The sequence below is a fragment of the Dermacentor silvarum genome, chromosome 11 (assembly GCF_013339745.2).
Source record: "Dermacentor silvarum isolate Dsil-2018 chromosome 11, BIME_Dsil_1.4, whole genome shotgun sequence".
Taxonomy (NCBI): Eukaryota; Metazoa; Arthropoda; class Arachnida; order Ixodida; family Ixodidae; genus Dermacentor; species Dermacentor silvarum.
The window spans coordinates 79272946-79295185 of NC_051164.1; the positions used below are offsets into that span (position 1 = coordinate 79272946).

At 46.7% G+C, this 22240-nt stretch overlaps 1 protein-coding gene across 1 annotated transcript; it reads right to left on the reverse strand.

The window, feature by feature from the left end:
• Positions 1-4791: 4791 nt before the first annotated feature.
• On the reverse strand, positions 4792-19494 carry LOC119432355 (lysosomal protective protein-like). Its single transcript, XM_049658359.1, has 9 exons — positions 19474-19494; positions 18945-19193; positions 17546-17637; positions 17306-17405; positions 11490-11663; positions 9992-10110; positions 8472-8631; positions 6966-7058; positions 4792-5432 (listed from the first exon to the last, which is right to left on the reverse strand). The coding sequence occupies exons 1-9, from the start codon at positions 19492-19494 to the stop codon at positions 5346-5348; spliced, it is 1095 nt and encodes a 364-aa protein (XP_049514316.1). The 3' UTR covers positions 4792-5345.
• Between the last annotated feature and the right edge of the window lie 2746 nt (positions 19495-22240).

The following is a 22240-nucleotide window of genomic DNA, read 5'->3' on the forward strand; positions in this document are numbered from 1 at the left end:
GATACGACTGCCCGACCGACGATCTTATACACTGGTGCACACAGGTTCTAGCAAACAAGACTAAAGCTAAAGCCAAAATCAAATAAAATAATCACTGGTAATCACGTGACGAGCATTATACTTTGCTTTCGCTGTGACATATATTGAGTTTTAATAATGACGTATGCTTACGCTTGTGTCATCTCGAGTATGAATAACATGAGCTTGATAAATGTCACATGGTCCTCGTGTCACGCTGTCGCTTGATCACACTGTAGCGGTCCAACAAAGAAATGTTAAGCTTAGAATCGTGTTTGACATTTAGCCACGATCAGTTCTGCTGTTTGAACTTTGCCGTCACCTCTGATGACGTCAGAAAATCGCACATGTCGTGGAAGTGCTGAAACGTTTGCCGTCTTTGATTATTGGCTTATATATTTTCGCATCGGTGTCAGTCAGTCGTCACTGTTTCATGTGAGCGTTTCAAAGTATCCGAGCGACTTCGGTAAAATACTCGAGGAGGCTTTTCACGTGGACACCGCCGCATGGTGTTGCGGACCCGTGCTTATACAGCATGCATATATCAAAAATAGGGTGTTAGTGGTAACTAATTATTTGGTAATCGCCTAATTTATTTACCCTAGGCTCGTTTTACAACTGCCGAAATGAAGTGCGTTAGTTCTCAACGCATGTCGACTTTGCCAAAACCTCGAGATTACCAAACTATTCAAAGTGTTCGACCCAGAAATGGTCCAGCAAAGGCAGTGGCATTCCCGATGGTTTTTATGCGGTTAAGTGAGCTAGCTGGTACATGTTCTGGGATCTAACAGCGCTAAACACGTGACACAACGTCCTGTGCGTTTTGGTTGCGTAGCTTTGTTTAACGCGGTTTGTTGCCCCTCCCCCTCCAAAAAATAATAATATTAGAGGACGCTTAGGCTTCACCTTTAAGAGTGGAACGCAATAGCATTCAAAGATCCCTGAATGCTTGTCAGGCTTTCCGGCAACTGCAGCTGTCTTTCTTTCTTCACCTTCGCCTCTGCGCGCCGCTACCGTTTTACGCTGCCCAGGAGGCTAGCGCCATCTGGATGGGGTTTTCGCAAGTAACCTAGCCAAGCGCGCCGCTGTTATGATAGAAATGCTGGAAAAGGGTTTATGTTTGAGTTTCCTCGTAACACAATTGTGTTTTCTCGTACATTAAAATTACCATCCGACGCTATAATGTCTGTATAGGTTGTAGTTAAGTCGTACTTTGAGATTTTTCTGACAGATTTTACTTTGAGAAATTCAATTTTTGCTCACTAACCCTTTGCATCACGCGGAGGGCCTGTGTGGTCGGGGTGGTTCGGGATTCATTTTTCCGCCACGAATGCTTACGCCGATGCCGACACCAACGCCGGATTTACTGTGACACGGGGCCCTTAACGCTTGGCGTTAAAAACTTGCACAGTTTTGTCCCACATTAGGTGAAGGAAGCTTTTAGTGCAAGTCCAGTGCGCTTTTCCACAAGTTTGGGGAGGAATATTGGAAACAGGTACTGGTCTCATGATTCCTTCTAGTGAACCGCCCTTGAGCTTTTTTTTTTCTTTAGAAGTTTGAGTTTATGCACACACAAAACATAAATATATAAATCAAGTATTCATACAAGGGTCCCAAAATATTAATACTGAAAACGGGGGGACCCTCGGTTAGAAACTGCAACAAAATTCCATGCGGAACTAAAGCTATAGCTTTGAGGCTTCAGTTCCGCAACTGTAATATATCAAGATAGTTATAGACATGCTTTCAAGCAACAAGCCCCCCCCCCCCCCCCTATTCTATTACTGGAATTAAAAGAACCTTCAGGACACGGCAGAATTTCAAAAGAGAGATCATCTTCAAGGCATATCATGTACAAAGGCAAAAAGGTTACATTTTCATCAGTATTGGAACCTCCCAAACTTTTCCAGTTATTATGCACAAAGTACGCTTCTTTTTTTACCCTGTGGCTTTAGTTTGGATACACTGGCTTTTTACGAAGCCTCATCGTTGCATCGACGGTGCAGTCCACAACTTATGGGAGAAGAAAGTCTCTGACTAGTGCTGACGCGTGCATTCTCCACCAAGACGAGTTCAATAACTTCTCCTGTTTCTTTTTCTTTCTGTTTTTTTTCTGTTTTTTTTTTAGTTTCTCTGCTTGTTTTGTGGCAGATCTTTGTATGACATATAGCACTGTTCATTATTGCGTGACAGCTTGTGTGGCAGTAGAAAAATTGTCGGACTAAGGGACAAGGGTAATGTCACAATTTCATTTTATTCGTATTTACTTCCACGCTTCGGGATTACATATACAATTCCAACACATTATAACTAGGTTGTGGGAATCGCAAGCGGTAGACCATGAGAATGAAACAGAGTCGACGAAAAAGAATCCTGGGGCCGTATTCTGTAACGCTTCGGTTTTCGAAGGATTCGGTTTGGCGGTGGCGTCACATTGGGGCGGTCCGTTGACGTAATGAATACAAGTGAAAGGACAGAGACCAATCGGCGCGAAGGTTTCTTTTTGTGGCAGTGAACGTCACAAACCGAGTAAAAATATAGCAATTTACGAGCGCTTTTTGGTAAATAAAAATAATTTGTTCATGGTGTTGATGAGGTTTACGTTTTTCATCATGAAACGTGTGTGAGTTGTACTGGCGGTGAGTGACTTAACGAATTTTGTTTACTTCGGTTGACCCATTTATGCCGCTAGGTGGGACGTCGTACGCTAACTTCGCGTTGCGGTCAAAATACACACTCAAGTTCCTCGCACAGTCGGAGCGCTGTCTCTTTTGAGATAATGAATTGTCGCCTGAATCCCTCATCTGTCATCTCAAAGGCGTCTTGTCGACGTCGAGGTTGTCGCTGTCTATCACGGAGGCTCGCTAAAAGCACGATAACAGGCGCCACAGGCACCGCACACGCCGTCATTTTGCTCCGAGTGCCGCTATCTCGCCCGTGCACACGGCACGCACAGGCTCTGCACACGGCACACCGCACTTCGGATCAGACCGAAGCAGCGCGCGCGGCTTCGCTTCGTAGCAGACGACAAATTCGGTTTCCGCGTGATTGACATGTGCGTGACGTCATCAAAAATGCGTTCGCGCCCTGAGGCGATGGCGTCACCCAGGCGGCGACCAATCGCTGCACGCAAACCGAATCCTCCGAAAACCGAAGCGTTACAGAATACGGCCCCTGATACGCGCATACTTCAATACGTCCTAAATGCGACACCAAGTGAGGGGCGCGCAAGCACGACGAGCTTTTCTAGAGAGATCTGACGAAGGTTAACATCCCATAGCAACACGCGGATTATGAGAAACGTAGCGGCGTGCTCCGGATTAATTTAGACTACCTGGGTTTCTTCAAATAGCACCCAACCGGCGATACGCGAGCGGTTGTATCAGAACGCAGGCTTCACGAGGGGAATCGCACCCGGGACATAGCAATCATCAGCAGAGCGCCATATTCAATGAGCCGTCGCAGCTGGTAGCTCTTGAAAGAGCAAGTTGCCTGCGAGATGGAAGTTCACGCAAATGCTAGGGTGGGCGCTTGTATGGCCACCATACTGAAGTTGAAATTAAAAGTCCAGATTTTATGCATTTCTGGCGCAGGACTGAGTGGCTGCAAGTCCGACAAAGCGTCCACAGCGCCGATTACCGCATCCTCCGCGAATCGTCGCATCAGCCCTGTGTTGTAAAGAGACTCGGCCACGAGGAGCACAGTGCACACTTTGGGGCTCATCTTATGGGATATATGAAAAAAAAAAAAAAAAAAAAACTTTATTCTGGTCCTGTAAAGGGTGTTGCCACCTGACTGGCTAGTTGCATGTTGGGACCGGGAGGTCAAGCCTCCTAGCGCTATCACGGGCGTACTGGACACCCATGACTTGAGGGATATGGTCGTGAGATTTAATCATTCCTGAAAACCTATCCCGATAAATTCCAGGATCCACACTCCCAGAGCATATGTTCAAGTGTGCATATCTCCTTTTTGCATGCTTTGCATATAATATTAATGTCTTCAATGTTATACCATGCCTTCATTTGTGCAGGTTAATAATATGACTGTGTTTGTAATTGCCTAAGTGTAACTGCTTGTGCTCTATTTAGTCTAATGTGAGGGGGCGCAAACTCACTCCTCCCCATGTAGTAATGTTTTTTTTTTTAATTTCTTTATATGCCATGAGCGTATCTCTCTGTAGGTTCTCCAATCCAACAGAATCAACGCCATATGTAAAAGCGGCCCGCTCTGTAAGTTCGCGGGCGACGCTGTTGGTGACAGGATTCATTTGGATTGAGGGGAAGGTCATCAAGTGAATCAAGGTGCGCCAGGAACCGATAAATGTAATGTGTATAATTTGTCCGTCTTGCGGTAATTATCCTCGCAGCCTGTGGGGCAATCTTGTCCCTGCTGAAAGCTCTAATAGGCGTTTTCGAGGCACTGTATATTTATGTGTATCTACCGTCTGTTTGTGCCAATGCAATGTCAACTTGTTCAGCGACTTCTTATCTTATCTCTCATCTCATCTTCTCATATTATCCGCAAACAATAGTCGTCTTCTACTTGGGTACCTTTCCTTTCATTAACGCTGTCCACCCCGCAGTTCCCCGTCACGAACTGCATGCGCGTTATCAGCGTGGCATAGCATTTTTGACAGGAAAGTGGCGAGCGCAGAGTTTTCAAGAAATCAAATGCAAGCTAGGCAGATGACGTTTATTCTTTAGATGCGCCCCAGAGGGTGTAAACATTCTTATTCTTAGATTAAAGTCATTCTCCTATATACAGTAAGAACAGAAGTGGCCTACACTCGTGCACGGGCGTTTAGGGTCGGCCGTGCTGTACCGAGTGCAACGAAGCGGGTGACGTAGAGCACTTCATCTGGTTTTGCTAGCGCTTCTATTTTGAAATGAAAAAGCTTCTGCGTAGCCTGAGAAGATGGTTTCCTGACCAACGTGTAAACGAATAGTGCCCAAGGAAGCATCGCGCATTTTTTTTTTCACATTTCTGAAAATTACTGGACTGATCGTGGTATGATGACACATTTGACGTGGAAAGAGATCGTGCCGAACAATTGCCGGCTGAGTCTGTCAGGCTAACCCAGCCAGTAGCAACACCTTCGTCGCCACAAAAAAAACAACATCAAAACTACCGCTTTCTTTTGGTCCTTGTTACCAGTAGTCTTTAGTTCTTTCCCTATTAAAAAACTGACAGAACGAAGTTGCGTAGTGATCATTGCGTAGGCACCGAAAATTATTTCGGAAGTTAACGTCTGAATTAAGCGTAGCGCATGCTTTTTATTGCGCTGCTTCTTTATCGATTGTTGCGATTGAAAGTTATCTTTATTTTCATTCAAACGAGCTTCCTGAAAGAAAGTTGGATATCATCTTCAGAGATTCTTCAGACTTGTCCATGGGAACCATGTGGCCGGCACCCTGGAGTGAAGAGAGCAGCAGTAGAGGAAACAAAGACAACACTGTATAGTACCATCCGATATTAGCTAGTCTGAATTGATTTCTTCAATCACCGCGTCAAACAAATATCCCTGAGCATAACTGGATTCTAAGTAGGCTCTGAGGAGGTTCTTCCCTGTCCATTGTTTAAATAAATGTGAAACGTTACTATTATTCACGGGCTTGTAAATCGGCGCCGTCTCGGACAGATGACCCCTGAAGAAATGCGGGAAACACAGCAGGACATCGCGTTTGCTAGACCCCCTCATCTCAAAAACTAAAATACAAATAAAGAGAGAAATACGACAGAACAAGGTTAAAAAAAGGAGAATTTGACTACGTTTGTTTAGTGATTTTGCTGAGCCATCGAAAAGGAGAATCAGTTTGGTCTCGAAATTGCAAATACCAGAAAGCACCAGGTGTCAATATGACATTCAAAGCGCAACGTAATATACACTGAATTATTTCAACAGACATGGGACTGCCGAAAGACCGGAGACTGAAAATCCTGATTTCTACCCCTTTCGCAGAGCGCAAAACCTCTTCACAAAACCTTCTCGCATGTTTTTTTTAACTCACAAGCTTAAAGAGGCCGGAAGGCTAGCGGTGGATTAGGGTGGCCGTGGGGGGCCGCCATTTCACCTCATGAGCGCGCTGTCGCTTTCTCTAGAAGTTAGATCATCTGCCTTCCCAAGTACGTAGTTCCTCAGTACAAGAAACCGTAGAGTCGCAAATACCGCAAGGACACTTATGGGGGACACTGAACTTGTTTAAAATGACAAAGTACTTTCAAATTTTCGTTAATTTTGCGGTAACAGCTCGATTATGAAAGGAGCAAATAAAAACAGCTAAGACTATTTTATAATCCCAGCGGCGGTACGTCAGTATGACGTCACGAGTTTTAAAGTATTTTCCCACATTGGGTCGTTATGGAGCATTAGTGTTAGCGAAAGCTTTCAAGTTCAGCCTTTGGCTCCTTCAGAATAGAATCAAGTGATTTTGTTTTTTCGATAAGAAGTTAGCTAGGTCCGAGCCGACACGGTCGAAATTGATGACGTCACGGCAAGTGTGGTGCGATAACTTCAACGTGGCGCCGTCGCTAGTCTTTCGTCTGAGTCTTTAATTGGTTATAGCTTCTAATTGGCTCTTTTTTCTGGTATTGTCGAAGGGTAGTGTACTAATGCAGCTCATCTTTATTTGTTTATTTTGTCCCCTATTAAGGCACCACCGCCAATTATCCTTAGCATATTACCACGCAGCATGAATATGCCTACGCCTTCGTTTATCACCCTGTCACACAAGGCATATTCCGCGTTCTTGTGAACTCTGAGAGCTAGGAATACTAGTAATAGTAGAATTCCTTAATTGTTTCTTGTTAGGTTACGTTCTACTCAACACAGCTCCGAATGGCGGCTTTTTCTTGGGCACTGAAGCCCCGAAAGTATTAGAGGACCTGATGGACCTAATTCCTACAAAAAAAAGTGGCTAGTACGCAAATAGAGTAAATAAAAAAACCTTCACGGTGACGAAAGTGATGTCCTTGCTGAAGGTCTGCACGAAACCAGCGATATCGGGTCCAACGTACCACATCTTGTATTGCGATGTGGGCTGCCAAGGAAAAATGAGACGCGCAAGGCAAGATCACACATAATTGAATGAAACGAATACTTCAAAGCTCTATAATACGAAGGTGCATTTCTCAGCGATTGAAACCCGATACTCGTACAGTTTGGCAGCCGACACTTTATTGTGACCCCGGTGGGCGCTGCAGGGACACTGAGTTGATGCATTTTTGTGACACATGAAAGAGAGTCTTTTTGATACATCGTGACTGCATTCGATCCCCTCAGCGATCACCCCGTGATCACCGGTGGCACAAAAAATCACCGGCCGCCATACTGTCCGAATATCGCGTTTCAATCGCTGAGCAATGGACGCGCGCGGAAAGACGTTGTTTTACAACGTTTCTCTCTTGAATTCGTAGTGATATAGCCGCTAGCTCACTATATACGTCGAGTTATTTCCTCAGCGACATCGACGACACAGACGCTCTTTTTGCGGCCAGTTTCGGTTTCAAGGAGCCTGCTAAGGGGAACTAATTATTCGCGTAGCTCCCACATGAACTCCGCTATTCGAAATTTGATCGTTTGGATAGGTAGTGTCGAGGACGGGCCCCAAAGTTCTCATTTGCTGTAGCCACCTATTGTTGATAATTAGAAAGTTATTTACCGTAACTTCGCTAATTACGCACGTAAGTGCGGAAATTGCTCTGCATCTAGAGGCCGCCAATCCGTAGACTCGAATGCTAAACATTACGTGACCAAGATATATATTTTTTAATTTAAAAAAAAATTGGTGCAGCTAACAAAAAAAAAACACACCATGTAGTATAACGAAGCCAAGGAAAGCATAGTGAAAGTCATTTGTGTTTTTTATTTAATATAAGTTCAGAAATTATAAAATTAAAAAGAAATGAAAGTGAACGAAAACGACTTGCCGCCGGTGCGAGCCGAACCCAAGACCTTCGCATTACGCGTGCGATGCACTTAGAATTGTGCTATAGAGAGGGCTGTTCCAACGTCCACAATCTTGGGTATTGATGTGTGTGTGTAACCCCGGGCGTGTTAGCCAGCGCCACACAGCCCATGATGGCCTGGAACAGCCTTTTGACCACCACGTCGTACGTGAACGTTTATAAGCAGGCATATGACCAATAAACCTTCGTATGCTACCTGAAGGCATCAAACCTCCCGGATTCAAGAGGCTCACTATGAAATGAAGGACCATACGGGGAATCGAGAGGCCCCTAAGAACACAGGAACCCACAACCTTCACAATACGCGATTTCCCATAAACCCTCGCAGATGACCACTGTGGATTTCCCTTTGTGCGATAACAGTTAAGAATGCGTATGTCCACAGCGTGCAGATTTTCACCTCATGAACTGTTACTCACATGTAGAAAAACAGCCCCCCCCTTTTTTTTTTTTTTTTTTACTTTTCCTTGCGAAGAAGACTTTACCTCGTATCCCAAGCTGCGAACGAACCATTCGCCTCCGAGAAACGGACATGCCATGTCCACGTCACCGTGATAAATGAGACCTCTCAGGCGCCCAGATTCGGCCAGTTGTTGGACCACTTCCCGCATAGTCAGGTGCTGCTGGGTGTAGTTTAGGGTTTTTCTGTAACGCAGCACCAAGCAAGGAAGTCGTTCCGAGACATATACGCACGCGTTTTCCATAGGAACATGTTCTCCACCGTAAAGCTCACGCTCTGCCAAGAAACAACAACAAACATTAAAAAAAAAAAAGCAGTAAGACAAGCCCGATATTATTGTTGGGGCAGCATATTTCTTTTCACCGCTGGTGAGGGGTCCGTGGCCGTGGCGTTCTTTTTGGCGCAAGTTTGCGGGCTGTACTAATGGCATGTCGGCCGCGTACACATAAAGCCAAGTTCAAAAACCTCCACGAACTCAAATTTAAGCAGACGTCAACTATTGAAGTAACCCGGAGTTCTTCACTAGTCAAAGCTCGGGCGCACACAGTATGATGCAGTACCGCATGAATAATTTAGCCCTCTGTCGACGACAATAAGACATTCATATCGGTATTTTTTAGCATAATTAACTAATTGCGCGGCTGTTTCTCTTTCACAAGGTCCTTAAGAACCTTGAGCTCAGACGCATCCTGTTTTCCACACCTTTCCACATCTCATCGCGTGCTAGTTATCACTGATGGCCAAGTGTCAATCTGCCTATCAGGATCATACGTCCACTGCCTCGTGCTGAAAACTTGGAACGAATGATGGCATGTCAATCTCCACATCCATCGTCTCCAACACGGATATTTTTTTACTGCCCTCTATGAGATATAATGAATGTGCAAGTGACATTCTTCGCGGTGTAAGCCGCAAATGCATTGAAGGTTTTTCAAATACATAAATATGATATTGTTATCAAAGAAGCCACAAGGAACAATATGCAAGCACTGTTTGAAAGTTACATCTGTACTAAGCCATTTTAATGCATTGCCCTGGATTAGAAAAGTGCGGAGCATAGAACTTGTCTCGAACAATGGTGTATGCAAATACTTGATGGCCACAAAATTGTATGAAAATTATAATCCAAATTTAACTCCATGTTTGAACTCCGCCGTATAGAGACCAATTTTACTGTACTGCACAATCAAAACAGTTTTTTTTTTTTTTTGCAGACATGTTCCTGTTGCACTATAGAATTCACGGACTGGCGCTGCAGACCAAAAATAAGTAGATTCTTCACATTATCATCAAAGCGAATACAATTTGTATAACGTATGTTACGACCTGTTTAGAGAACTCGAAAGGGTGGAAGCAAATGTGGTACTTTTGCTTCGAACCAACATTCATCCTTCCGGAAGCTTCGTTGAATGTTCTTGAAAACCCTTTCTCGGACTCACGTCTCCTCAGGGTTAATGTTTCGGTTCTTGGGCATGCCACCTGAGACACTGGCGATGCTGGCGCCTCAGCACTAGATGTGAGCGAGAACCATTAAAATGGACTTACGAGCACGGCACCCACATATGTGGAGACTGTTCGACGTGCAAAGCTTCGATGACGTCACGTCTATTGTAGTACAGAAACAAGTTGTCCTGGTTGTAGCAATTCGGGGTCTCGAATAAGTTCTACAAAAGACCGATAGATCAGAGTTACATATGTCACTGCAGTTTTTTTAATCTTCTTTCTGGGGTTTTACGTGCCTAAACCAGATATGATTATGAGGCACGCCGTAGTGGAGGGCTCCGGATTAATTTTGACCACCTGGGGTTCTTTAACGTGCACTACAACGCAAGCACACGGGCGTTTTTGCATTTCGCCTCCATCGAAATGCGGCCGCCGCGGCCGGGATTCGATCCCGCGACCTCGTGCTCAGCAGCGCAACGCCTTAGCTAACTGAGCCACCGCGGCGGGTAGTTTTGTGATCGAAAGCGGAATTGTTAAGCTTAGTGCTCGCACTGGCTGGCTCATGACTGGCATAATGGTAAAAACAGAGTTAAGAAGAAGATTTATCTCCGGGCCAACTCCAACTTGCTTATTCAAAGACGTGTAATAGGCACAAATTCATTTATGAGCACAGCCAGTTGGAATGATCTGTGTAAAATTTCTTCCGCTTGAGCAGGAAAGTTAAATTCTAGCAACTTCAGAAGCATAAATTTGATTTAAAACGAGTAATATTTTACAATAATTGCACAAGATCTGAAAGTTACAAAATGTTTTATTGTAGCTTTATGATTTTAGGATGAAGCTTTAGCGCGAAGCCAGGTACAACTTGCCTATTCCAATACACGCAAACTGCAACAATGACCTAATCAAACAACATTTCCGCCAAATTGAATAAAGTTTGTCACATTTAGGACATAAAACTGAATTATGCCGAGTGTAGGAAGCATAATTTTGATTTAGGCCTCACATTTCTTCCGAAAAATTCCCGAAAACCGGTAAAGGAATAAAAAAAGTACAGGCACGAAGCAATTACAATCCCGTAACTCTACTTCAAATACAGACATCGCAGTTCTGTCAACTGCATCGGTTAGAGAATCTCGAGCGAACAAATGTGATATATGAATTCACAGTTGACGTGAAATGGTTAGAACGTTTGCGAGGGTTTTGCAAAAATCTTGCTCAAGGAAAAGTGGTATATTCCAGAGCTGCAGTGTACGGTACAATAATTCTAGTCCGCTTTAAATGTGTTATTGGATGCAGTTTACAAAATTGCGATGTCGTTTCTTATTGCGCAGTTAGAGAGTAGTAAACTGGAAGTTTGGAAATTTCACAATTTTTCAATAATTTCTCAACAATTTTTACAACATAAACTGAAAGTCCATTTCCTACAGTTACTAGATATTAACTTTCGTTAAAATCCAACAGACCACGGAATTTGGTTCAGCACGAGCCGAGAGAAACGATTTCTCCATTCTCATGTATTTAGATAGGAGATTCCGAGCTAAAGGTTATTTTAATGCTTCACACAATGATGGCATGTTCAGAAGCATGCGTGACTTACCGATGTTGGCATGCCAAGCATCTTGGTCAGGAGCTGCTTCGTTGCGTACTGACTTGTCACCTCCGGGTGACGCCTCGACAGAAGCTCCCGCGGTTGTTTTATAATGTCGCATGGCACGTACAGGTTGTACACGTTCAAGCCACTCTTGAGAACAATGTCGTACGCAATGTTCACCTAAAAAAAATCAAAGTAAACGTCGTAGTGTGCATGACAAAGAACCGCACTGCGAGGTAAAGGAAAATCGCAATACCAACAAAACCTGAATAAGGCTGCCTTATGAACGGCTTATTTGAGGATCGCTCCCTCGAAATGCTGAAACTTAAAAGTGAAACGGAAACGGAGATCGTGGGTAGCAAGCGCTGCCTTGTCATCCTTGACTTGCTTTTTTATCCAGGTAAGCACACGTAATGTTTCGCGTCAAAGCCTTACATTATCCTCCCAAGCTGACTTAATTACCCAATGACGACAACAGCTGCACCAGCATTTGGGTGTGCCAATTCTGCATGACACCATTTTTTTTTCTTTTTTCTAGACACGTAATTGCCAATTTGCGTCCTACAAGAAATTGACGTTGAACAGATCTGAAAGCACACCGGCACACAAAGAGGACCCTGTAACCGTTTGTCTGGGTGTCGATGCGTTTCAAGATCTGTTCAACATGAACTTTAACCAACGAGCCCGACTCGCCACCTAAGAAAAAAAATGTTTGAAAGGCACGCAATGTGCTGCATGTACTACGCAAATGTTTCCCGGATAGCGACTTTACAATTGCTAGTAGGTGCTGGTAAGAATACCATCGTTTCTCTCTCGCAGGCGCGAGCACCCACTTGTCCTCGCGCCTGCGAGAGAGAAAATATGGTATTCCGAAATAAACACATCACTGTTTTGATGATCCAAATATAATCTCACTATCAGGGAGGGAGCAGTCTACCTGACTGGAGCAGTATTTTTTATTTGGGGTGTTTTTATTTGGGGTGTTTTATTTGGGGTGACTGGAGCAGTATGTTTTTATCTGGGCGCTGCGCTCCGCAACACCCCAACGACCGCCGCTTCTCGTCGGCGCCCGGCACCGCGGCTTCCGCCGCGGCACCGGGGCTCAAACGCAGGCAGTATCCGCTTATTTACACCACCACCGTTCACCGAGCTCAAAAGCCGTCATGCCACACCACCACTACTGCAACGATTTCCGCCACTAGAACAAACGCCACAATAATAAAGCGCGGCCGGCGTGGCCCAGACACCGCCAGACATTCAACGCGCCCTAAATTATTCGCTCCCTACGCACGTAGAAGCTGCGCTCGGCAAGATCGTTGTGCCCGTTCCCGGAGATAAGAGAGCCACGCTCAGCGAAGACCGGTGCCTCAAAAGTCCCTAAGCGATTATGTCCTTAGGCACCTAGGAGCTCCACGATCGCCACGACAACACTTGTTAAGCGGAAGTCACGTGACCCGCAGTGCCACGCCCCCACTGTACCTACTAGCAATTGTAAAGTCGCTTCCCGGAAACGCCCCGTCTCTTTTCAACGTTATTAACTAGCTTAGCGCGTGTTGAGAGAAAAAAAAAGAAATGGGAAAAAAGGCGATACATGAGCAACATGCGTGTGTATACACCTTTAAGAGAAAGACAGGCTCTGCTAAACAAAGTTGCACTCTATACGCGGTGGCGATGTGGTTATGACATTCAGGTGGTGAGCACGAGGTCTGGTGTTCGATTCCCTGCCACGGCGGCCGCAACTCGATGAGGGCCATCACGACCTGTATCATTAGCACGTGATGTTGCGGCACCCGAGGACACTCGCATGGATCTCTTGTTCTCTATGGAGGAGCTCGAAGCTGCGCTGGCGACTTGTAGGAAGTCATCATCGCCTGGGCCCGACGGAGTCACATACAAGGCACTTGGAAACCTTGGCCACAAAGCCCGCAGTGTACTATTGGAGAGATACAACGAATCCTGGCGCGAAGGATTGATTCCTTGTGAGTGGAAAGTCGGCCGCCTAATACCTTTACTTAAGAGCTCTAAATCTCCATAAGACTTGGCATCGTACCGTCCCATCGCTCTTGCCAGTTGCGTTGGGAAACTAATGGAAAGGATGGTTTTGACGCGTCTTGAATGGTATTTAGAACATAATGAGGTATATCCGAATGCAATGGCGGGCTTCCGGCGCGGTCGGTCATCGGTCGATAACGTGCTTGATTTGGTAACATCTATTCAACACCAAAAGAGCATGAAACGTTTAGCGGTGGCGATGTTTCTTGATGTGAAAGGCGCATATGATAATGCAGCGCACCAAGCAATCCTCGATGCTTTGATTGATGTGGGCAGTGGTGGCCGTGCACTGCGCTGAATTCACAGCTATTTGGAGGATAGATCCTTCTTCGTACCTACAGAAGATGGAATGACATCCCACCATGTCACCAGCAAAGGTCTGCCACAAGACGGAGTGTTAATTAAGCCCCACGCTCTTCAAAGTAGCACTGCTAGGCCTTGTTGGATCATTGCCAAGCACGGTCCATATATCTATCTATGCAGATGATATCTGCATCTGGGCGGCCGGCGTAACTCGTCCGCAGATACGAGCGAGACTGCAGAAGGCGATCACACAAACGTCGTCTTATCTGCGTATGAAAGGCCTAGAATTATCCTCCGAAAAGTGCCGATTAGTCGCATTTACGCGCAAAACAATGACTCCACATGTTATACGCATAAATGGGCAAGTAATTGCTTACGAAATAAAACACCGCTTCCTTGGAGTCATCATCGATCGTGATTTGTCTTGGACGCCACATATTTCATATATGAAAAAGAGGTTGACTGCAATAGCACATGTATTCAAATTTGTCGGCGGAAAGCCTTGTCGTGCATCTGTGCAATCGATGCTACAGCTGTACCATGCATTATTTATGGGCTTCCTAAGATACAGCCTGCCAGTGCTGCGGGAAGCACCAGTAAAACGAACCTTCGAACACTCCAGAGTATGCAAGCCCAAGTTCTACGGACGTGCCTCGGCCTCCCTAAGTGTGCATCCACAGCGGCCACAATCGCCATAGCACGTGACCATACTGTATCAACGCACTTTGCAGTCGACGCTCTAAGAGTGCACATTCGACATGTCGCAAGGACGCCCTTTCACCATCTTGCTTGCCTGCCAACAACTAGGCCGCATACGGGTTTTAGCCGTCTCCCGACTATACACGGAGCATCGCTACCATCGAATTACGTCCCTGCAGCATGGCCTTCGTTGCCAGTGTGGTCTTTGCATTCCCCTCGAATATGCCTCACCATTCCAGGCGTAAAGAAGAAGGCACAAATGCCGTCAGCAGCATTGAAGCAGGCAGCATTATTGCTACTACATGAGGTCCACAGTGACCGCTTACATGTTTACACAGATGGGTCGGTCATGCACTCCAGTTCAGCAGCTGCAGTATTTGTTCCAGCAAAATCTACAGTAATAAAATTCCGGACATCGCACTTGACATCAACGACGGCTCTGCAGTAATGAAATTTATCGATCAGGAACCGCCCCAGAAATGGGCTATCTTCTGCGATTCCAAAGCCGCCCTCCAGAGTTTGCTCTCTGCACTACGCCGTGGACCCCACGAACGACGTGTCGCGGACACACGCGAAATTTACCATCAGGCAGTTGACAAAGGACATGACATCATATTTCAATGGCTGCCAAGTCACTGTGGTATCTTTGGAAACGAGCAAGCGGACGCAGCCACTCGATCTTCACATACCAGTAACCGATTGCGTCGCTATCCCTATGTCCAGAACAGACGCAGCACGAAATCTCCGTGCGCTTGCTCGCGAGCTTACTGGAATTCAACGGACTTTAAAAACCAGCGCCTCTGTTCCCTGGATCCTAATCTGAAGCTCCACCTTCCACATGGCTTACCACGACGGGAGGTAACTCTCATTTGTCGCCTAAGACTTGGAGTAGCTTTTACCAACGCGTACTCCTACCTTATCGGAATGGCCACAAGTCCAGATTGTGAAACTTGCGGCTGCAAAGAGACAATAGCACATCTTCTGTGTGATTGTCGTTGTTTTAGTGCACAAAGGAAAGTCCTCAGAACCACGCTCAACAAGATAGACAAACGTCCCCTTACGGAAGCCAGAATTCTTGGTCCCTGGTCCGATCCGACGTCGGAACGAACTGCTTTAAAAGCGCTAGTACGCTTTTATTGCGATAGCAATTATATGGACACTTCAACCGGATTTCTGCCGTCGGCGTCGCCGTCGCCGTCGCCGTCGCCGTAGCCGTCGCCGTCGCCGTCGCCGTCGCCGTCGCCGTCGTCGTCGCCGTCGCCGTCGCCGTGAGGTTCCGTATAGATAAAATCTTCACCGCGCGCCGTATGCCCGAGCGCAAGCGTGCTGGGACGCACGCTATCACGGAGAGCGAACGCACTTAATCCCCCACGCGCAAGCAACGAAGCGGGAAGCCAGCGCCGGAGGGAGGGGGGGGCACTTCTACTGTGCCAACAACCGCGCTCGTCGCTCGGCCGCACGGTCTCTTATCTCTCCCGCGCGCAAGCAAGGAAGCGGGAAGCCAGCGCCGGAGGAAGCGGGGGGGGGGGGGGGGGGGCGCACTTTTCTTCTGCCAACAACCGCGCTCGTCGCTCGCCGCACCGTCTCTTATCTCCACACGGCTCTGACCTTTATGAGCCGTGCATTCGCGGCTCAGTTCCTGTTGAAGCGATAGACCGCACGTACCTTCGCCCGCACCGGCGTATGCTTCCTGCCAGCGTTTTGACAGTCGTTGTCTGCAGTCATTCAGTGTGATCTCTTCATGTTTGTTTGTGCGCGCTCACACCACGCTTGTTGCTTCAGTTAGTAATAGTCGGGTCACATTTTCCAACGCACGCTACACATGTAATGCTGCCCGGATCGGCAGTGCAGCGCTACAGGTGTGTCCCTTCGCACGCGCGCTGCCCACGGGAAGCGCTTCTCATCAACACCACCGTTTCACACGCGCCTTCTCGTGGTCATCGAGTCTCTCTTCATGTCGGTCTACTTACGCCGCAGCACACCTGCTTACTTAATCAGCTCATGTTTACTACAATTCATATTGTTACCAAAGCCGCTCACCTTACTTCGTATGACATTGCTGTGTTGCTATCGCATTCATTGCTTCGCCCTTAGGGCGAAACTGTGACATTTTTTAAAAGAAACAGGACTTCGTGAAAAACTATAGAATTGTGCAGACTGATGTGTGTTTTTTTTTCTTCTTTTTAATCTTCTCTTGTTTTCTAATCTTTTCTGCCCTTACCCCATCCCCCTGTGCAGGGTAGCCAACCGGACACTTACCCTGGTTAACCTCTCTGCCTTTCGCCTCTTACTTTCGTTCCTTCCATCCTTCGATGAGGGCGAAATGTAATAAATAAACGCTTGTGTACTTAGATTTCGGGAACACGTTAGAAGAAACCCAGGTGGTCAAAATTAATCCTGAGCCCTTCGTCCACTATGGTGTCTCTTCTAGCCGCAGTTTCGCTTTGGAACGATAAAAGCCACGACTGAAAGCAATGTAAAGTTGGCGAGGTCTGATTGCCGGCTAACGCTAGGCATACTGATTTAGCCATGCAGGCCCCAACAAGTATTAAAGTATATCGACTAATATCGTGGGCTTCCTTCCTCTTCCTATTAGGCGTGGCGTCATTTACTAAACTCTCTATTTCTCTCTGTACTGCGCTTCAGTGGTGCCAATAACAACAACAAAAAGAGAAATACGAGGAAACATCTACCACAAACCGTTGGCGCTATGTTATAATTCACCGCCGATGAGCAAACATCACGACTCATTAAGAGCAAAGGTATACCGGGTCAACACAGGAAGGCTCGTGGGTGTGCCACGAGAAGTCACATGTCTCCTTCGAAACAGTGCCGTTGCAGCAGTTGGACGTGATCTCGTTCCAGAGGCTGCAGAAAAGAAAAAAAAAAGATGAATCGCGCTTTGGGTGTTTCGGAAAGCCAACTGACAAGGTCAGAGAGGGATGGGTTTGTGTCCCACCGACCTGACGGGGCTTCGCGAAACGAGAAACAGAGTAACGAACGCTCACTCATCTCCCAAGAGGCCGTGGTAGTAGGCGAAGAAGAGGATCGCCTTGCCGTAGAGTTCGAAATCCACCGCTCCGTTTCCGATGGCGTAACCCTTGGCAAAGCGAAAGCGCGCATAAGAAAAAAAATTGCGAGCAAGTTCGAGTAGCCGCTGTATAAATCCTGAACCTTCAGATTACGCAGGTCTGTCATTTGCAAACATATGCAGTGTGTGCGCAAGCGCACCTCAGAATGTCGCGGAACGCAAGATGCACAGTACGAAGAGCTGAAGAAACACATGCGACAGAACTCTCATCACACTACACCGGCTACGCCCACTTTACGCGTCGTTTTGATTAGTTTCTCATAATCATTGATTCCAATCTAGTACTATTCATATTCCATCCCACGATTACGCTTCAGTCACATCAGGGGCAAGACAATTAAAGCGAAGCTTAATATGGCTAGGGGAAACGAAAGAGCGCCCGTTAGTCGCCTGTCCACAGAAAACTATCATCATCAGCATTGGCTCGAGCGTCGTCGTCGTCTTCCACAGCTGGCATGCGTTGCCGCTCGTCATTCCAGCGTAGAATTTCACTTCTCTTCTGACGTCGTAATGGGGAGGCCGCGTTTACGGGGGTATGAGCCATTGCTTAAGGTGGTATGAGCCGTTCATTGTCTTACGTAACGGACAGATTTACTTTAGAAGCAATTTAATTTAAAAGAATTGCAACCGGCAATGTCGAGCGAATGCCACGTACGCCGCCGAGCAAACTCGCGGCATCGAACGCAAGCGACAACGGCCGACTGCGGGCATACCGTCAGTGACGTCATTCTCTCCGTCGCAGCCGAACGCGTGAGTTACCTCATTTAGAAACACAAAGACGTAACCAATTTTTGAGAAATACTCTAATGAACCGTCGGGATTACCCCAGCGGTAAACACCGGGGCCGCACGTTTCAGCTTCGCTGGTTAACCATCTGTACGGAGTGCTTGGGCGGTGATATTTCTTTTTTTCTTTTTTCTCAAATTATTTACTGCTCAGGATTTCTCACATTTAATGCAGCTCACCTGCAGCTCTATATCACAGCAATCTCCAATAGCCGATATCTGTATAAAGTATATGCTAGATTTAGAATGTATGAGCAGACGTGACTTCACCACTGCTGAGCTTCAATTTCGCAATCGCAGCGTGTGCCCCATAACGAGTAAGATGTTCATTCGTGAATATTTTTAATTGCCAACCGGTGCATTCAGAAGTCTCACGCAGGTAGCTTTCCTCTTTCAGATAAAACACACTAAAAGGTACAGCAGCTATATCTGTCACAGTCTACATATTTTTTTTTTTAATCTGTTCGAACTGAAACAAATGTGGTATATGGTACAAGTTCGACGTGTATGGTTGTAGATCAAACCGCCTACCTTCAGGTTTATTCCTGGTGGATTCGAGAGGAGTAGGCGTTGTGTTAGGAGAGGAACGTAGACGCCGGCGTAGCTCTCACCCGTCACGTAAAACTCATTCTCTCTGAACTGCGGGAACTTGAAAAAGAAATCCAGTATTGCCTGGTAGCTGTCTTCGGTGGTCTTGTAGTCGTCAGTAGCGTTGTTCCCGGTGGGGTCGTACGAGTAACCGGCACCTGCCGGCGCCTCGAGGAATATCACGTTCGCGATCTATATAAAAAAAAAAGGACGAAACACCACAAGAGCAACGGTTGTGGAGATTTGAATGAAAAGTTAACCACAGCGGAAACTGGTTGCTAATCATCGCCGCCTCGTCAAGATGAAATTGTAACAGTGCCCTTCGGCGTGAGGTGTGACACAATCACTGGTAAAGCAAGTTAAACTAGCTCGGTTTAAGAACTATGACGTTTGTAATTTACAGAATGAAGTTAGACACGCCACGACATTTGCGATTACGCGATGGAAATCCAAGCGCTCTGTTGACACGGGCAGCGAATGACAGCTGCTGCATCGAGACGGGAGTCAAAGTAGCACCGTCTTTAGAAAAATTAACACGTGGTAGCGTAACGCATTTTTTATTCAAGCGAATTGTACTAGCCTTGTTCCAGCTGAATGGGTTTACGGTTAGGTTCACGCCCAGAGGATCAATGCGGAACGGGCCCAACTCCATGGCAGCACCAACGAGTGAGCTACATCCGGGTCCTCCATTCATCCACAGCAACACGGGGTCGTCAGACGGAGACCGCTGGCTTTCCATAAACCTTCGTATGAAAAAAACAAAACAAGAATAAGGCTCTCGGCTCGTACTTTATTTCACAGTAATGTATCACTGGCGAGAAACATACGAAGGAATCACTAATGCGCGAGGCTAGGCTCGAGACAGAAGGACACTAAGATGCAGAAGGACACGCCCCTGAAGGACCCGTGCTTCTAAATGATCGTGCTCCTGATTGGCTTACGCATGCCGTGGCTTTACATTATTGTAAAACACAGTTGTAAGTCTACGTCCCTATATAGTAACAAGTGCTAAGGCATGATGCAGACAGTATTTCTGAGCAAGTGTGCCATTGGTATTTATATTTCTTGTGCGATTACATTGGTAGTCATAGAAATCTTACACGCATTATTCGGGCATTGTCTGTTGTGTACACTCGCACGAGAACACACACACAGAGACGCACACACACGCACGCAGGTAATTAGGGAAATAGTAATTCATTGTATGATGCATTCATATCTACGTGGTTACACAATGTGCCGACTACGGGGCCCGACTTCACTTCCTACTCGAGTCGACGATAATATTATACGCGTGCACAGAACGCAACCGCCTCGCAGAAAGAAAAATTTTCTAAAGCCGAAAATCAGCCTCGACATACGCCGCTGTAATTATAACGCTAACATACGACAGTGAAAAAGCCTGAAAGCGATGAAATGTGACAGTGAAAGCCAGAACTTCCAGAGGTGTTCTAACAGAACTGTTTGTGTATCGCACCTGTCATTCTCGCGTTTCCTCCGTTTTAGTTTTTCTATTGTGCGTGCGTGCGTGCGTGCGTGTTTATTGACCTTTATGTGCATGGAAAATTAGGTAATCTTACGTCGGACCAGAGGAAGCGAGGGCAACTTGCCTAGCAATGCCTTTCCCAGAGTAGAAGTATTGAACATTAAAAAAAAGTTGCAGTGGCTTAGCTCGGCTATGCCAGGATATACGTAGCGTTAGCAAAGGTTCAGCTGATTATTCTTAGCTTTCCTGGTTGTCTCCTACGCTCAACCGCTAATTGCCAGGCAACTACTTCGGGATCCGATGAGTCAAGCTTCTCCGTTCTTCTGCGCTGTTGAGCAGCATTTGTGCTCTCCTTCTCCATGGCTATACCACACTGGCAAACGCCAGTCAGAAGCGCAGCGGCTCCAGCGCAGTGTCAGACGGCGACTGCACAGCGACCGCGCGCCGGCGCCAGTGCGTCTACCACGGCTACGACGTCACTCCTCTGGAATGCGCAGACCGGCGGCGGTGAGTCGCGCGCGGCGGCGGCGGAGTGCGCGAGAGGTGCCGGCTCCGGTGGCTCCGGTGCGCAAGCCGTGTGACATCACTGATCCTTGCGCATGCGCAGCACGGCTCTTGATGTGCCGCGCGAAACGGGCTTGGCTAGGCCAGTGTAGCTAACGCTACAAAAACGCATTGGTTTAAGCAATAAATCGTCGAAAAATAAGAGTCTCTCAATGATCGAATGATGCAGAAAGGAAGCGGCACGCCACTTCTACGCGTCATGTGCCTCAAATACAAAAACGCTTGTCACATTACTGTGAGTCTCAAGCAACTGAAAAGTACTTTTTTCTATAATCATACACGTTCCACCAGCGCCGCAATCATCTCAACGGCTGTATGTCTGTTGGACGTACAGCCACGCCACCCATATATAGGCCGCGAAAGTTACGAATGGTTAGCAAGCTCTTTGGATTAATACTGTGTTTGGAGGCATAGAAACTATTAGACAGATAGGCGAGAAAACACAGTAAGTCGGCTGACGACAGCAACCCAGAGGGGTACAACACTTTCCTGCTCCTCAGCAAGATGATAGGAACGAGGAAAGTAAAGGCAGGAAGATGGGAATGGAGGCGAGAGAACAGGATCAGACAGACTACAAAGGCTCGAATAAAACTGCGATAAACAACAGAGCATGACTATATGGGAAGAGATAGCGGTGCGTGCAGTAAACACGTGGCAACGTGTACACTTGCCAATAGTGGAGCATTCGACCTTGGGCGCCGTGCAGAAAGCCCGAGTAGTGCCTGAAGTTTATGGGCTCACGGAGTCCCGGCAAGTTGGTCACCTCCTCCAACTCGGACGGGTCGACGGCCACGCTCAGCAGCGGCAGTGCCGACACCACGAGCATCATTTCGGTTAGCATGGCTCTCAATAGGTGCTGCGCCCTTCGAGCAAGGAAGTTCTGCGCCATGAGAAATACGTATATGGCAACCACACTTCCGATACGCAACGTTCCTCAAACCCTACGCGCCATACCTAAGTTGATATAATGATGACTCCAAGTCTCGCTCTTAAGCCATAGATGGCGTCACTGTAGTTCAGGCCGCCAAAACTCTACATATATTGCGTGCTATAATAACAGTAACAAGTTTTGCACCGTTAAGGGTGCTTTATTAGTCGCATGGCCAACACACTCACTCGTAAGAGGGTAATTAAGATCTAATCATTGATGGGGACAAACGAAGGCATTTTTTGGCGTATTTTTTTGTGA

Coding starts and splice junctions, on each gene's coding strand:
- LOC119432355 (XM_049658359.1), bottom strand. CDS start 19,494: ATGCAGCAGCTGTCATTCGCT. Junction 17,638..18,944: donor CACCAGGAATAAACCTGAAG/GTAGGCGGTTTG, acceptor CGCTTTGCCAAG/GGTTACGCCATCGGAAACGG. Junction 8,632..9,991: donor CATATGTGGGTGCCGTGCTC/GTAAGTCCATTT, acceptor GCTGCGTTACAG/AAAAACCCTAAACTACACCC.